Below are 14,090 nucleotides of genomic sequence, written 5' to 3'. Positions count from 1 at the left end.
CAACATGTACATAGCTTTGGACTTGATGTAGAAGACGTGTCAGATAGCCAATATTTTATCAAATTTAAAAACCCATGTTAAATAGGGTCAAGTGTTACAAATATATCCTCTGTATGTCAAAATGATGGATACAAGAATATACCTTGGTATCAACAACATTCAAAATGTAGGAACTTTTTCTGAATTTACTACTATAGGACTTTCAAAGCCTTTGATCAGTGGCCTCAGGTGCTACTTAATAGATACTACAGATCAATAGAGCTGTGTTTTAAAATGTGTTAGTAGTACATATGTGAACAGGAACCGGGTGATTTCATCAAAGACAGTATTGATTAATTTTTTTATTTCATCGTTCATTGTTTCATACTACATAGTTTTATGTAAATTTTTAACGGACCATTGGAGGATATGTGAAATAGTTGAATTAATTATCCACTACACTTGATGACCTCGGTCTACCCAGTCATCAGATCGATAACTCGGTGTGTCAAGTATCATCGTAACCTTGGGAAATTCAATAAAAACTTAATTTTGGATAGAAAGATAAAATTCTCATTGAAAACAGCACAATATTTTTATGTGAAGTCAAAGTTTTGTCTGCTACAACACAGTATTTCTGTATGAAAACAAAGTTTTTACTGTTAATCTGATTTTTTAAAAAGCACAATATCTCTGTATGAAGACAAAATTGTGTCTGTTTATCTCATTGAAAACAGCACAGTATTTCTGTATGAAGACAAAATTGTGTCTGTTTATCTCATTGAAAACAGCACAGTATTTCTGTATGAAGACAAAATTATGTCTGCTTATCTCATTGAAAACAGCACAGTATTTCTGTATGAAGACAAAATTGTGTCTTTATCTCATTGAAAACATCACAGTATTTCTGTATGAAGACAAACTTGTGTCTGTTTATCTCATTGAAAACAGCACAGTATTTCTGTATGAAGACAAAATTATGTCTTTATCTCATTGAAAACAGCACAGTATTTCTGTATGAAGACAAACTTGTTTTCTGTTTATCTCATTGAAAACAGCACAGTATCTCTGTATGAAGACAAACTTTTGTCTGTTTATCTCATTGAAAACATCACATTATCTCCAGGGATTCCTATGAAGACAAAATTGTGTCTGCTAACAGCACAGTATTTGTTTGTGAAGAAAATTTACTTTTGCTTATTCAGCCTGAAATGCTTTATACTATTGTCGTGTTTTTGTGTTCCATGAATATTTGTTAAACAGAACATTACGTTATTTTATCATGGTAGAGCACCAGACGATAAAGAGTTGCTGCCCCTGATACACTTAATCTTGACAAAGATAATGTCCAAACCAAACGTTTAGTTGAAATTTTCATGACTTTACATGACATTTACATGTAAATATTCATATGGCTAAAATGTTTTTTCCCCATGTTACAGAATTATGGCCCTTGGTGTATCATTGAACATCCTCTCTTACACTAAGTAGAACAAGTATGCAGATGTTTTAGGTCATACTAACACTGTATTGTATCTGGCTTATCTTTTCTGTTTAAATATGTTTGAAGTTCCTTCAGATTAAACAATCAATATATTGGTTGATAAAGCATATGTATATATTCTACAATTAGTGTTTTGGTCCTTCAACACATGTTCTGGTATTGAAGTAAAAAAAAAAACCTTGTTAGCTAAAGCATTCATTATGTGCTAAAATTAGAGCAGATTCTAAACAGTTCTAGCACAAATATTTTAATAATAATTTAAAAATATAAAGTGAATTTTTTGAAAAAAGTATTTTCAGTGACCTTAGTGTCTGCTGCACTCAGAAAAACATTTGATTGACCATTACCAATAGATATACTCACATTATGTGTAATGTTGTGGTTTAACATATAATGACAGATAGACAATAATGTATCAATATGATGAGAGAGAATATCGTGGTTTGAGGTAGACAATAATGTATCAATATGATGAGAGAGAATATCGTGATTTGAGAACAGTCATCTGCAAGGTCTAATTTAAATGTGGAAGTGATGCAGACTCTCAATGTAAAACTTGAATATGAAGAGATGCAGGCTTGATCAAAATTAGCACAAAAGGAAATAGATATACTGACTTTCCTGTAGTTATTGTAACCTATAGGAAGAGCATAGTTTTTACATTGATAAGAAATTCAATTCATTGTTCTTGATTACTAGCTAAAGATCCATTTATAAATGTCTATAGATAATGTTACTTGCCATGATATTCATACTCAAAAAAGTAAATTAAGAAAAATACTAGTGTTGATTTGATTTGTGTAAGACTTCGACCATGATCGCTGCAGGGACCGTTATGTTTTCGGTTGTGTCAACCTAACAAAGCTTACTTGTGTTTATAGTGGAATGATGAGGACAGATATGGGAGATTGAAACATCACCAGCATTCTGAAAAAATTGGCAAAAGTACATTTCTTAATCAGTCTTAATTGCCATTAAGAGGCAGTAATATTTGTTCTGAGTCACCAAGTTTTGTCACCAGCCCTTCACAATGACACTGATTCATTTTCAACAATGACAATGAAAAGAAACTCCCACTTACAAAAAAGAAAAATTATGAGCATTACTGTTAATATCATCAGAATCTTGGCATTGAGGAAGTAGAAATAATTCTGATGTATCATTCTCGGCTTCAGATTATACCTCATCTCCAGGGAGTGTTCTCTTTTATAGAATATTGACAATTCATTAGTGATATAGAATAAAACAAGTCAAGATATAGTAAATTAAATTTTATCAACTTTGCACACCTGGTATTCCTTGTAGAGTTATGTACAGCAAGTAAGAAAATAAGATAAAGAGAAAGAAACTTATGGGGTTAATAGACCTGTACAAAAGAGAAATTTGGCAGGAAAGGGACAGAATATCTAATACAATGATTCTGTTTTATTGAAAGCTACACAAGTGTTTCATATATTTCTTCAATTTCATGTACATTAAACAATAAGTGAGCTGACAAAGTAATGTTAATTTGCATAAATCAGTATTAATTGTACAGAGCCAGATTGTGCCACTTAATGACTAATTAGTTCATAAAGCTGGATTCAATTTTCTAATTACTGAAATTAACTCCATTGTTTTCTCTGTTGTATGGAGTAATAGCTGAGAATCTTTTGGTCAACCAGGATTGCTGATAAAAAAATGAAGGCTTTTTTGGTGAAGGAGCCCCTAACCATATAAAATGATTTGGACAATTGATTGAATGAACTGTCTCATTCTGGGTCCCTAGATCGCAGTAAGATGAACATCAATGATTAAGGAATAATTAAATAAAAAACAGAAACATTAATTATCCTGATAAAGTGATGCTATTATCACCTATCATTTGGCTGTGATGACCTTTGGGAGCCCCTAATGAGTGATGATGGAACTAATTAAACCTTCATGAAGCCTTTGAGAATGACCAGTTGGATACTGGTCATCTTAATGTAGGTGACTCAGAGGAGAGATAGTGAACATTACAGAGGTCACTGAGGACACTGGTAAACAGGGCCCAGGATCAGTCATAAAGGTTTAAATGAAAAAAAATCTCACGTTATAATTTTTTTCAGTATATTGGAGAAAAAAGTTTAATTAGCAGCAGACTAGAAATATCGTAGCCATTCTTACCAAACTAGATGTTTAGGCCACTTTTAGTGTCTGAATTGGTAACAGAAAATTACATGCTCTTGGCTTTTTTGTTTTAGAGTCATTTACCCTATGAAAGATTTACTGTTCTTTTTCATATCGTTAAATTTGTCTGAAATATATTTAGTTTAACCCTCTTAATTTGAACTGGGATATATTGAATTACCACTTGATTAGAAATAGAATTAAATCCCCAGCCAAATGTTTTCTTTGTTTTTGTATTTATTTACCACTTAATGTGAACTTGTTAATTTGAAATCCTGCTTTATTTGAAAGGTAAATTCCAACCCTCAGCAAAGTCATTGTTTTCTCACAGCTTAGTGTCACCAACAATTGAAGGCGTAATTATGCTTTGTCATGTACAATGTCAATAGCCAGGTAAAAATCTGATACAACAGAAATACATTGTGAGTATTAATCAGTGAGTTGTGTTTGCGATTCAGGCACACACCTCAGTCAATCTACATCAGAATAGAAAACAGAACAGCAGTTGTAATAGCTTCCTCCAATAAAAAATTGTAAACAATTTACGATCAATGAAAAGTATGAACTGATATTGATATGTTGATCAAAAGGAAAAAAGCTAAACGTGATGTTGCAAGAGATATCGTAATCAATCCCAGTACACTTCCCAGCAGCAATATAGATGGATACGAAAAATAAAAACAATAAATCGTGAATTTAAATGTAGATATTGTATTTTGTTTGTTGCATATACAAGCATTTTACTTGGACAGTACACTACCGAGCACGTGGATAAGATGTTCATAGTAAAGAGACTGAGGTCTAACAAGCTTGTCCCCAGTTATATTGAAACCCAGATAATCTGAAATATTTTGCCATTTCCAAAGATTTCAATTTAAGTAGATTCGACTATATACAAGCATGTGTTCCAGTTTTTAACATCAAACTTTGTCCAACTGATGGCTAAAAGTCAAGTTAGTGATTATCTTTACGTGGAATAAAAAGTTATCTCCCCATTGCTTATTGCAGGATCAGGGACTAATCTTGACAAATTTTACTATGAGAAAAGGGTCGTATTCCTTCCTTATCAAGAAAAACGTACTGAAAGCCTTAGGAAATTTCCCCAAAATATGGAAAGTTTTCTTCAAAATGGAGCTAATTAGTGTATCTTGCTTAACATATTTCCAAATCATGCTATCATGTAAAAAGATGTATCAATGTAACCACTACCTCATCATAGTTTATTCACACAACCTTCATGTACCGTTCAGTATTAATTTTACAGGGCTAATATTTCATGGTTCGTGCTGGTTTGCATACAGATAATTTCTGTGATGTTCATCCACTGCAGAAATATTCCATGGGTATCTAATTTCACGTGTTGTTTGTTGGCCACAAATATAGCAATATTGAATCCCTCTCAAATATTACCAACTATACAGTATTTTTTAATCAGTCTTGCTTTTTGAATTCTGATTAAATGTTCCAGTAGACCACTAATTCTCCCTTTTCCTCATTGGGTAGCTAGTATTTTCCATATTCTAGTTAAACCTACAAGGATATATGATTATTTGGGTATGATTTTTTCATGTTTTTTAAGTCGAGTATTGTTAGGTCATTGACAAAAGGGAATGAATGTCCTTTGAAACTAAATGCTTATGTCCGTGTAAAAAATTTATGCCAAATATGTTTTTTTTCTGTATTTAATCAGGGGCTGTAACAGGAAGCATTTTACGCTGTGCACATTTCAACAGATCAACACCTTTACATCACCCTGACATCTCAATGACCTTGACCTCTGATGGAATACCTGTTGTCAAAAACCATATCACCGTCCAGTGTCAGAATGAAAACCATTTTTGTTACACAACCTGGAACAGAAATGCATCTACTGGACAGATTGTGTCCTTTAGCCAAGGTAAGACATTTTCCTCATTAGATATGTACTTAACACATTCTTTCCTGGTCTGTCATTCTCTTCCTTACTTTTTTTACGTCTGTCATTCAGTGAAATGAAGTATCTTGTACATACTTATTTGTAAAATTTTTGAATCTTGAACAATTTCTTTTTTATTGCGGTTGGTAGTTTAATACATTTATAATTTCTTAGCTCTGACAATTCTCTGAGAATAGATCTTATTCTTCTTCTATAGTAAAATTATAGATTATATGCAATAATTGCAGGTTATACAACTTTTATACTTAAACAAAAAATGAAGAAAGAAATATAGTTGTGATGATTGTGTCTGTAGTTGTTCCTGTAGGTTTACTGATGATGATAGATATTTTATGGTAAACTAGTAAGTACAAATGATGTACTGTGTTACTTATGAGGTTGGAAGGATTTGAACTCAAGACAGACATTATTTGTCCCTGTGGACATCGGTGGATGGTGTTGGTGAAATCTTAGTCCATACTAATGTGATTAGTGTTATGTGAAACTTATTGACAATGATAGAGGTCCCACATTGCCTGTACTGTATCAACATCCTCAGATGTTGGGTCAGATCCCCAGTGACTGGATTTCTTTTACAGGATGTAGGTCAATCTGCAAAACACCTACTGATGTCACATTTGGACTTGACTCACTGTATTATTGTCAACAGAGCCATAACAAACTATGATAAAATATTGACTGGCCTTTGTTTAGTCGCTATAAAAAGTCATTAACTGACAATCAGTTGTAAATTTTGTCGAGACTTATGCTTCCCGGAGGGAGAAGAGCTGTTTGTTTGTGTTTATTTAAACACACTTCAGTAGACTAACTTCATTTAACTAAGTCAGTACAAACAGCTACATAAACAAATTTTTTCCTAGACCCAGCCCATATTCCCTCGACTTTGCCTGAATAAATGAAGTTGATTTTAGGGAAAGCAGTAGATGCTGTAATACGATACGATTTGATATGTGGATATTTATGCAGGAAGAAAATTTAAACTAAATAAGCAATTTTCAATTTCATTTCTTCTCTGTAACTACTGTTAGGGGGGAATTCTACAGTTATTAAGTGCAACTGGTTCAACATTTTGGCTTCAAATTTGAAGTTTTGCAATTCATTCCTTTAGAATGTCTTAGCTATTTACATTTTAATGTCTTAAGTGGAAATAACTCCTGTTGTAAATTAAAAGGTGATTTTCGATATTATACCATAGGGGGAAAAGCACGGAAAAGACTTCACGAAGGAGCACATCTTATCTTTATGTTCTGGAAAGCCCACATGTAGATAATGCTCTCACATTCAAAATGATCATTCTGTGTTCAAGTACCACTGAATATCTTACATAAGAGTTGGTGTCAACTATGGAACTTTTAGATGTCACCTTATACTCCCGCAATGAAGAACATACAGTCACTGCTTTGTCCATCCTTTTGTACATCATAACTTTGTCTGGAGCATTACACAAAAACTATATGAGATATCAACATAAAACTTAATGCATAGATAGATCTGAATAAGGAGAAGTACAGTGCATAAAAACCATCACTCTTTCTTGCATAATTTTTTAGTTATTGCACTTTTTATACTAAGATTTTATTTGGAGCATTACACTTAAACTATAAGAGTTATCAACATGAATCTTCAAAGGTAGATGAATCTCAATATGGAGAAGTGCAGTGCACAAGAACCATCATCTTTTTTTGTGCATAATTTAGGAGTTATTACCCTTTTTTATTTTTCATACTTAAATTTTGTCTGGAGCATTACACTTGAACTATAAGAGGTATTAACAACAAGTCGAAGGGCATTACACAAGAATCATAACTCTCTAACTGCCCTTTGTTATTTCTAATACTTCAATTTTGTCCCATTCGTGGAGCATAACCGGTCTCTGACGGCCCTTGTTGTCCTAGCTGATAGATCTAGGTGATAGTATGTTTGTTTTTATGCAGATGCTGAAGATTAGATCATGGATTGTGGTTTTATCACCAGACACAGTTGAGTATTGTACCCTCAACTTCACTTGTTGATGACACATTGTAGCATGTCATTATGATAAATTTCTCCAATGTCAATGCCAATCATATGCCTCAACCGGAAAGATGTCAGCCATCTTTTGGCTATCATCACAGAGTTTATTAGGGATATCATGAAAAAAATGATCCTATGAAAATACACAGTGAAAATCACAATTATTTTAGAATGGTAAACATGTTCTACCACCAGCGTTAAGATTTGTGAATGAAAAGTTGATGATGCTGATGATTTTAGAATCTGAAGAGACACAAAGGACTTTGGCTCTTTCCAATCAAAGGTCAAAGATCACATTTGAACTCTCTTGAAAGAAATGATCAGAACTGAGAGTTATATCAATGTGAGTCGCAAAGCATCGTGATAAACAACATTATTTGATTTATGACATATAGGGTATGTATAGTTACAATGCTAGCTGGACACTTGTGCTGTGTTCCTGTCGCCTCAATAGAACTGGGCCACTCGGAACTGTTAACACTTGAGGTTGTACTAATTAGCCCAAAACAATGGTGTGTCAGGGGTGTGGCTTATATAGGCTCAAACTACAAAACTCCTTTAAGAATGATAATATGGTAGATGTCTGAAATCTTTGATCTCAGAAATTGATGTCACTGTCACTAAACAGCATTTAGAACAGATCCCAGTTTACCGCTTTCACAGTAAAACAATAGAATTCACAATATCTGTTTCAATACGCAAAGGCCTTAAATGGTCAGAACATGATAGAGGAAGGATAAAGAACGGATCAGGTATGATTGGATGAATGGACAAATTAAATTAATGCTAACAAATCCAACCATGCATGACAAATTTGTTTGAAATAAAAGTACAGTTGATGACCGATGCATCACACCTAGATGCGTTATGTAAACATTGTCACCGCCATACTGGGCAACTTTTCAATCCTCAATGACTCTGAACAATTGATCATCCCTCTTACCTGTAGGGTCCTGCTAGGGAAAGAGAAGTCTGGTGTAATTGATTTTTGATTGGCTTATTTAAGCATTGAAATTGGTTTTATACCTTTCTCACTTGGAAGTTGTCACGATTGTGTTTGCCAAGTCAGTTTTCCAACATGCAGCCGAAGCTTCCTGAAAACGAGTCTTTAGTATGCATGTCGGTATCAATTCAAAAATATTTTTCAAAAGATATGAAGAAATAATCAGACACGAGTGGAATTTTACATAATTTATGATGATATTGTTGTTTTTTTTTCTTTACAATAATTGATGGGACACCAATCTGCAGCATGACAATATCCTCATTACTTATGTCCAAATCCTTAAATTTACATGGATGATAAAATAAAAGATTTGAACTGCAAATTTCATGAAATCATTTCTGGATTAATTGAATATAGAAAATGATTACATGTTACCTGAAAAGCTGCAGGGGGTCGCTGATGTTTTGCTCGCTAACATCTTGCTCGCTTATGTCTTGGTCGCGAACATCTTGGTCGCTTACGTCTTGGCTGCTTACGTCTTTGTCACTTACATCTTGGTCGCTTAAGACTTGGTCGCTTAAATCTTGGTCGCTTATGTATATGCAGCTGTAGCATAAATATTACATATAACGTATTATATGGAAGGTTCTCTAACCGAGTTTTTTCTTATGCCATATTTCATGACAACTGATTTGCCATTGAAAATAAATACTTATATAACACTCAATGAAAGGTGACAGTTCGTCTTGCTGTAAGCTATTTTTGTTAGCGATGCGCAAAGAAAACAATGAATTATGCAGCGAAGAATTAGACCACAAGTAAGCTTACTGTGAATATGATGTGATTGTTTATGATGATTTGTGACAAAGTTACATATTTCAAAGAATGAACAAAGGAAGGCTAAAAAGAATCATTATGTTTATCGGAAAATCAAAATAAATTTCAAATTATTAGTCTTCAAACAATGCATATAAGAAACAAGTCAGTTTGGCTCCTCAAAATTTGCACTTCTAAGTTTAGATGTCCAAAAAAACCAATATCAACTATTAATGTCATATTTTGGTTATTATTTTCTCCTGACAAAATGGCACATGATATTAAACAGTTTTCATTATAATGTATATGATAAAATTATATTGACTAACATAAGCACATCTATCTTTCATTATGGTAAGTTAAATAACAAAACATCAGTGAATTCAGAAGATTGTACATAGTAACATGTTGTAGGGTACTCTGAGATTGTTCACCACACATGTTGTAGGGTACTCTGAGATTGTTCACCACACATGTTGTAGGGTACTCTGAGATTGTTCACCACACATGTTGTAGGGTACTCTGAGATTGTTCACCATACATGTTGTAGGGTAGTCTGAGATTGTTCACCACACATGTTGTAGGGTACTCTGAGATTGTTCACCACACATGTTGTAGGGTACTCTGAGATTGTTCACCATACATGTTGTAGGGTAGTTTGAGATTGTTCACCATACATGTTGTAGGGTACTCTGAGATTGTTCACCATACATGTTGTAGGGTACTCTTGAGATTGTTCACCAGACATGTTGTAGGGTAGTCTGAGATTGTTCACCATACATGTTGTAGGGTACTCTGAGATTGTTCACCATACATGATGTAGGGTACTCTGAGATTGTTCACCATACATGTTGTAGGGTACTCTGAGATTATTCACCATACATGTTGTAGGGTACTCTTGAGATTGTTCACCATACATGTTGTAGGGTACTCTTGAGATTGTTCACCATACATGTTGTAGGGTACTCTTGAGATTGTTCACCATACATGTTGTAGGGTACTGTGAGATTGTTCACCAGACATGTTGTAGGGTACTCTGAGATTGTTCACCATACATGTTGTAGGGTACTCTGAGATTGTTCACCATACATGTTGTAGGGTAATCTGAGATTGTTCACCATACATGTTATAAATCTAGGTATCTGTCATACGTTATCCACAAGTTTGGAAGGACTTTTTTTCCATTCAATCAGATAGATATCTTAAAACATTGTCTCATGTTTGCACATGTGAATTACCAGAAGTTTGGTGATTGCTTCCAAAAGCTGGCTATATTGTCCTATTGAACATATAATTACTAATGAAATTACTTAACAGTGTATACATGATGGAGACAGAGATAGGTGTATATTTATATCCCTCAGTTTCCTGATATCATCATATTCTGTACAGATAACTATGTATAAGCTGATTCAACATGTGTTGATGATTACTAAACTACCATAGTTATCCTATTGACTAAGTTGTGTCTTAGAAACAATATTTTGTATCGTTTGATGGGGGGAGGGAGGTTACATCATTTTACTGAAATGTACATCTTACAATAATTAATATCTGTCAACATCTCTCTGAAATATTGGATTATTCACTCTTGACATTATCGCTTTGCGATAACAAAAATCTGTTAAAATCCAAATTATCTTACCTATCAATGTTCCATATTACAATAGATTTTTTCTGTCTTTACAAGAGAAATAATTGATATTACTCAGCACTAGAATTTTTCTGTCTTCAAAAGAGCAAAAATATATATTACTTAACACTAGATTTTTTCTGTCTTAATGAGAGAAAGAATTGATATAACTTAACACTAGATTTTTTCTGTCTTTTCTGTCTTAATAAGAGAAAGAAAGAAAAGTTGACTCATTTTAAAGATCTACATTAAAATACTTGTAGCACGATGCAATAAAGTTAAGATTATGGTTGAAGCAAATTGGACACAATATGCTGTTTTATGCTACATTGGCTGTGTTAGGAACTGATTTTACAGGCAATATCATCCAGGGAATGGTGGGTGAAACTCGATAATGTTATAACAGTTTATCATGTGACAAATAGCTAGATAGGAACCACGATGATAAGAAACTGGTGTAGTTTGGTGATAAAACTAGCACTTTTGTAGATGTGTGCCAAACACCCAGCCATAACAAAACCTGATACAAACTTTTTTGTACAGCATGCTGAGACTAATTTACTGTACTTATTGGCTTTCATGAATTATTCGCTGTCATTTTTCTGTAGACTTGTAAATAGACACTATATTATTTTTCATAGACTTGTAAATATACACTGAAGCTGTTCACTGAAGTCTAGAGAGATGTAAATATACACTGAAGCTGTTCACTGAAGTCTAGAGAGATGTAAATATACACTGAAGCTGTTCACTGAAGTCTAGAGAGATGTAAATATACACTGAAGCTGTTCACTGAAGTCTAGAGAGATGTAAATATACACTGAAGCTGTTCACTGAAGTCTAGAGAGATGTAAATATACACTGAAGCTGTTCACTGAAGTCTAGAGAGATGTAAATATACACTGAAGCTGTTCACTGAAGTCTAGAGAGATGTAAATATACACTGAAGCTGTTCACTGAAGTCTAGAGAGATGTAAATATACACTGAAGCTGTTCACTGAAGTCTAGAGAGATGTAAATAACAGTTTAAAAATGTGTGCTTGTAGAATAAAACATCTTGATATCACTTTTTTCTCTTTAACATGTGACGTTTTAAAAAAATCTTTTTACTCCAATTGTTTGGCTCTATACCTTTGATCAGCATGATTTTAACTTTCTGTCATTTAATTGATGAAAGGGGGTGTTCGATTTGACCAAATTTGGTAAATATGATTGCTGCTTGGACGTAATCACTCTCAACTTACTTGTGAAAAATGGCAAATTACAGAAAGGCCTTGACCAGTCCTGACCGTAATGATTTTTGATCTGATTATTTTGTTGACCAAGTTACTACTTTCCTCTTGTGGTGTATAAGAAACTTGGCCTTGGGCAGATGTTTTTAGAATACCATAGACTGATCAGTGTCTTTAGAATGCTTAGCAAATCTGTCTGTTCATCAGAAGTAGATGTAGTCACTAATGCATAAATACAGGACCAGACATTTGTATGTATATGATAATTGTTTTGCTTGTAAAATGTTGTCAAAATAGAATTTATTTCACTATAGAATAATTCCTTACTTTTCCCTTGATGCCATTATAAAGTTAAAAGAGGTGAAATCTAGGATGGTCGAGAAAGCTTATAACAATATTAACTGATGATGAATGGAGTGGCAAAGGAGCTTATGTTGTATGTCATCTCCATACAACAACCAATCCCAACCCAAATCTCTACATGACCTTGGCAAAATCAGGTCATTCAGTTCTGATTGTCAAAACACAGATTTATATTTTGGAGGGGAGAAGAAGAAAAATGAAATAATAATTCCATGTCCTGTCAGATAAAAACCTAAATAGGTCATTATTATCAATATAATTTGACCTTCAGTCTTTCAAAACAATAGAATTATTGGATATGACACTAATAAACATCTCTGGCAAATTTTATGGTAGCATTAATGGGATCATTATCATGTTTTGTTATTGATAATATTTGCAAGTCCATTAATATTTAGTAAAGCTAATCAGCACAGCAAGCCTTTTATGGTGACCTTGAACTTGTCAATTTTATTTCCAACAGAGACCACCAAGGTCTTTTTGTACTGTCAACTGAGGTGTAAACAATATTGTGAACAAATGTCCAACAAATATCCAGCCTGCATCACATGACAGTCAGAAATGGACATCTGATGAGTTTTTAACAATCTTGAGATTATCTTTTTTGTTTATCAGAAAATCTGACCGTTGTATCAGTAATGGAAAATGGACAATCCTTCCTGCTGACTATTTGTGTGTAAGTCAAGATATTGGTCCACCAGACTCTTTTAGTGCTGACCAAATCCGTTGGTCAATTAAGGACACATTATTTTGTGGCGTCCACTTTCTAGTGAAAACGTGTTTGTGTTGAGAATATTTCCTGTGTAATGTTATTACCACTGTACAGAAAACAAGACAGCCGTGCAAACTAAGGGACATGTCCTGATTCAAGCATTCAGAACTGATCCATTAGGAGAACAATCACTGACCTTGGCTGTTCTCAACAGCTTTCAGAATCTGGTGAATAAGGGAGCTGGTCAAGCCCATTGATCCTCTGGGTTTTCCTAGAAATTGTTGAAGCCTTCAGACTAAGAAGTCTAAGATTAAATCTTTATTTGGTTTAAATAAATATGGCTCATCAGACGGAATCAAGTCTATGAGTGTCTCACAAAAATGCATAGGATTCAATTACTTGTTATACTGGAAGGAAGAACCAAGTAGCCAAATAGAAAGATTGGAACATGCAAGCTATTCTAGTTGGCTGGATCCTACAAATTTATTTTGGTAGAAGTCAAAATAATAAAATTGATCCTGTAAGGTTTACGCTGATATGATCAAGAATTCTATTTGTCTTGGAGTTCAGAACACATATATTGTGGTGCATTAGTTCTGTTGGTGCCATGTGAAAGCCTTTAAAGGGAAAAGACATACATTGAGAGTTAGATTCAAGAATCCTTTTGAGAGTGTTTGAGAACCTGTCAAATGTTATATTGGTGTGGTTACATTAATGTCACCGTCTGTGAATATATACTGTACATTGTGTAGAGTTGGTGAAAGGGTGATGGATTTCTGTTGTGACAGAGTTCCTCTTATCTGTT

The 14,090-nt window shown here is 33.7% G+C and overlaps 1 protein-coding gene across 1 annotated transcript in view; it reads left to right on the top strand.

Moving 5' to 3' along the window:
• Window positions 1-14,090, top strand: part of LOC132543692 (bone morphogenetic protein receptor type-2-like) — a 79,928-nt gene that overhangs the window by 33,016 nt on the left and 32,822 nt on the right. Inside the window, exon 2 of the mRNA XM_060207210.1 lies at window positions 5,325-5,531. Within this exon, the coding sequence (XP_060063193.1) occupies window positions 5,325-5,531 (207 nt within the window). The remainder of the gene's footprint in view (window positions 1-5,324; window positions 5,532-14,090) is intronic.

Source organism: Ylistrum balloti, unplaced genomic scaffold, assembly GCF_031769215.1.
Source record: "Ylistrum balloti isolate Yb309-2 unplaced genomic scaffold, AGI_CSIRO_Ybal_v1 Utg369762, whole genome shotgun sequence".
In the NCBI taxonomy this organism is placed as follows: Eukaryota; Metazoa; Mollusca; class Bivalvia; order Pectinida; family Pectinidae; genus Ylistrum; species Ylistrum balloti.
Note: the sequence above shows the minus strand (reverse complement) of the source record. Positions and strands in the feature narration are given on the sequence as shown.